Source organism: Bison bison, unplaced genomic scaffold, assembly GCF_000754665.1.
Source record: "Bison bison bison isolate TAMUID 2011002044 unplaced genomic scaffold, Bison_UMD1.0 scf7180017847920, whole genome shotgun sequence".
NCBI classification, from domain to species: domain Eukaryota; kingdom Metazoa; phylum Chordata; class Mammalia; order Artiodactyla; family Bovidae; genus Bison; species Bison bison.
This window is the reverse complement of record NW_011478493.1, coordinates 41,904-46,193: the sequence shown is the minus strand read 5'-3', so window position 1 is coordinate 46,193 and position 4,290 is coordinate 41,904. Positions and strand designations below refer to the sequence as shown.

Here is a 4,290-nt window from a genome sequence, read left to right as displayed (position 1 = left end):
CAGGGTCATAACTTTCCTTCCAAGGAGTAAGCGTCTTTTAATTTCATGGCTGCAGTCACCATCTGCAGTGATTTTGGAGCCCCCAAAAATAAAGTCTGACACTGTTTCCACTGTTTCCCCATCTATTTCCCATGAAGTGATGGCACCAGATGCCATGATTTTCGTTTTCTGAATGTTGAATTTTAAGCCAACTTTTTCACTCTCCTCTTTCACTTTCATCAAGAGGCTTTTTAGTTCCTCTTCACTTTCTGCCATAAGGGTGGTGTCATCTGCATATCTGAGGTTATTGATATTTCTCCCGACAATCTTGATTCCAGCTTGTGCTTCTTCCAGCCCAGCGTTTCTCATGATGTACTCTGCATATAAGTTAAGTAAGCAGGGTGATAATATACAGCCTTGATGTACTCCTTTTCCTATTTGAAACTGTTGTTCCATGTCCAGTTCTAAATGTTGCTCCCTGACCTGCATACAAATTTCTCAAGAGGCACATCAGGTGGTCTGGTATTCCCATCTCTTTCAGAATTTTCACAGTTTATTGTGATCCACACAGTCAACTTTAGCTGACCTCAAACTGAGTCCATGACCCACCTAATTGGCTTTATGTTAAGGCCACCGTGTACCATTGATGCTTTTGAATTGTGGTGTTGGAGAAGACCCTTGAGAGTCCCTTGGATTGCAAGGAGATTCAACCAGTCCATCCTGAAGGAAATCAGTTCTGAATATTCATTGGAAGGACTGATGCTGAAGCTGAAACTCCAATACTTTGGCCACCTGATGTGAAAAGCTGACTCTTTGGGAAAGACCCTGATGCTGGGAAAGACTGAAGGCAGGAGGAAAAGGGGACAACAGAGGATGAGATGATTGGATGGCATCACTGACTCAATGGACATGCGTTTGAGTAAACTCTGGGAGTTGGTGATGGATGGGGAGGTCTGGCATGCTGCAGTCCATGGGGTTGCAAAGAGTCCGACACGACCGAGCAACTGAACTGACTGACCGTGTATCATAGATTTGTACATGTTAGTGCTGACATATAAACAGAGCTCATCTTAAATTATCAGAATGACTCACAAATTCAATACTGCAGTACATTTTAAAAAAAATCTCTAGCTACCTTTCATGTATAAGACAGCACAGAGGTGTTATCAAATATTTTTTCTATTTTTAGATTTTGTAAATATGCTCAATTAATATGTAAGTTTTCTTCTTCTTTTGGTCACTGAACAATGCTTGTGGGATCTTAGTTGCTTGACCAGCATTTGAACTCAGTTCCTAGCAGTGAAAGCTCAGAGTCCTAACCACTGGATTGTCAGGAAATGCCCTAATCCGTAAATTCTAATGCAAGCATATTACATATAAAGTGAAAATTGATGTTGCAGTATAGATACATAAGTGCCAAAAGTAGAGTAATTCCTCACTGCCAAGGAGTATGACAGCATTAAAGACAGCATATGGTTGAGAAGTGAAGTGACACTCAGTCATGTCCAACTCTTTGTGACCCTATGGACTACAGCCCACCAGGCTCCTCTGTCCATGGGATTCTCCAGGCAAGAATACTGGAGTGGGTGGCCATTCCCTTCTCCAGGAGATCTTCTCATCCAGTGATCAAACCCAGGTCCCCTGCACGCCAGGCAGATTCTTTACCATCTGAGTCATCAAATGCATGTGATTACCTAAATTTGAAACTCTAGAGAGGCTGGGCCTCGAGGAGCTCAAATAAACCCTTTCCAGGACAGAAAGAAAAGATTGCAAGAAATCAGCTAACACCACTCACGTGTCTGAGAGGACCTCATCTGATATTCCTTCTCTGGGGGCACTTCTGCCTCACTCCCCTGAGAGGCAGGAGGAGTCCCAGGCACTGGTACCTCTTCAGCATCATCATAATCCTCACCAGGGGCATCGGTCCTCTGATCTGGGGCTTCTGAGGCAGAGCGGGGGTCAGATGAAACCACAGTAAGTGGGTGGGTCTGGGAAATACCTAAGATCCCTTCTGACCCAGAGTTTCTGAGCCATTAATAGAGGCACCTTGTTTAAAAAGACTTTTTTCTCTAAGACCATGTTTCAGTTTGAAGTGTCCATAAGCCAAAACATGATTTTACACATCTTTCTCAAAGGAACTCTTATACCATTGAGCATTACTAAAGTATTTTGTCAAATTGTGCTTTCCAGATGTTATTTTTTAAAAACATTGTGTGCCTGTTGTGATTCTGGACACAGAGAGCCAAGCCCCAATGTGAGACATCACAGAACAGCCAGAGAAGGGGAAGGATGGACCCTGTCTGGACAAAAGGGATGCCTCTGGTCCATCAAAGGAAGACTGTTCCCCTTACATCTTGTCTCTATGAGGGAAACTCTCCTTCCCAAAGCCCAGCTGAGGTGGGTCCATCTCTATTATCTGGAGCGGACCTGGAGTCATTGTCCTCACCATCTGACAGGAAGCCTAAAGTGGAGACAAACATCACAACACACAGAATGACCCTCCCCACACTCACGGGACCTGTGTTAAGGCTGGGAAGGGACAGACCTGGCTCCTGCAGTGTAGCCTGGGGGCTCTCAGGGCTCTGAGAGGCCATCCTACCACTTTATAGGAGCTGCCTCTGTGATTGTGGGGCACACGCTGGGTCTGAAGACATTGAGAAGACCCACACAATCAGTGAGTGGTGACAACCAAAGGTCCCAGGACGGCAGGCAGAGACACCCACCTGGGCTTCCCAGAAGACCCTCCTTCTGAGTCACAAGGTAATCGAGCTCCTCATACACAGCTTCAGCAAGAGCATCTTCATAGCTGGATAAGGCTGAGAGACCCCCCAGCAGGTCAGAGAAGCCGCCACAGACACCCCGATCCAGCCAGCCCACCTTCATCTCCCCAGTGCTCACATGGGGCTTGCCAAGGCCTCGGCTTAACCTCCCACCCTGTGCACCACTGTGTCAGCACCTTCTCCCCTGTCTGACCTGAATCCACAGCTCAGCCCCGAATCTGTCTGATCTCAAAGGAGTGGCCATGACTTATGAGAGTTCACACCCCAGTCCTAAAAACTTCTGTATACTCAGCCCTTAGAGCTCAGCACAGAGCACATAGAGTTCTGCAACTCAGAACAGAGACCTGGCCCAGGTTTCCCTCCTCACACCTGCCCCATCTCCTGCCTCCACACACTATCCCTGGTCCCCAGTTCCCCGTGCAGCCCACCTCTGCGCTCTGCTCTCCATCTGAGCAACTGAGTCACCAGGATGATGAGGACCAGGAAGAGAAGAGCCCCCAGGATGAGGCAGAGGACCCCAGGCAGGGAGAAGATGCCAGGGAGAGGATTTGAGGTTGTTCTGGTCCCTAAGGAGAACAAGGCAAGTGGGTATGGAGAAGGTCACAGAGAGGCACAGAGAAACCCCTGTGCCAGCATTTCCAAGGAGCTCCGGACAACAGCGTCCCAGCCTCAGACACAAGTGCACTGACAGTGACTGGGGTTCTCCAGGTCTTGTCCTGAGATGAGTCAACTCCACTCCAGCTGAGGCATAGCCAGGGATTGTCAGGGAGATGGCCTGCCAAGACAGCCTCTGAGGACCCGGCTCATCCCCTCTCCTTGGGCTTCAGGAGACAGAGTGTCAAACAGTCCCAGGACCCGCACCTCAGAGATGAGGAGCAACACTCAGGGGCAGGTGGGAGATCCTTAGAATCTGCACCATGGGAACCAGACTCACTTGGACCCCTGGCATGAGAACCTTCTGACCTTGGGAACCAAGGCAGGGGATTTCCCAAACATAATGCCTTGGTTTTCCCCCACCAGCCAGGGCTCCTCAGGCTCTTTCCTCTCCTGAGCTGTCAGAGAGCCCACAGAACAGGTCCCCAGTATTTGAGTATTCTCCCCTGCCCATGGATGGACCACAATACCTGCAGTACTTGGGGCCAATGTTGTCCTTGCACCTGGAAAGAAAAACAGCAGTCTGGAGCAGGGTGATTGGCCAGAATGCAGGGCAGCCCATTTTTCCCTCCTGAGCCTGAAAACACCCCTCAGTCTCCACAACATCAGTGTCCAGTACTCCCAGCTCCCCTCTCCTACATCAGAGCCCCATCACCAGGACACTCTCTGAACATAAACTCCCCACCACCCCCGGTCCAGCCCACTGCCCCCACGCTGCCCTGGCTCACCCAGGGTGGACCCCAAGCCCCTCACTCACCAGAGCACCTCACACCAGCATCCTCCTCATGCTTGCAGTCGCTCTGCCCCCAGGGCTCTGCAGCACAGTCCCATAGGGAGGACTCCCGGCCTCCACACCGCACCTCGTCCAGCCAGATGC

General features: G+C 49.6%; 1 protein-coding gene across 1 annotated transcript in view; it reads right to left on the bottom strand.

The window, feature by feature from the left end:
• LOC104991683 (antigen WC1.1-like) overlaps positions 1–4,290 on the bottom strand; it is a gene marked incomplete at its 5' end in the record, with an annotated part of 43,185 nt that overhangs the window by 1,567 nt on the left and 37,328 nt on the right. The window contains 5 exons of the mRNA XM_010844262.1: positions 1,775–1,921; positions 2,703–2,795; positions 3,188–3,325; positions 3,884–3,916; positions 4,171–4,273. Coding sequence (XP_010842564.1) covers positions 1,775–1,921; positions 2,703–2,795; positions 3,188–3,325; positions 3,884–3,916; positions 4,171–4,273 — 514 coding nt within the window. The remainder of the gene's footprint in view (positions 1–1,774; positions 1,922–2,702; positions 2,796–3,187; positions 3,326–3,883; positions 3,917–4,170; positions 4,274–4,290) is intronic.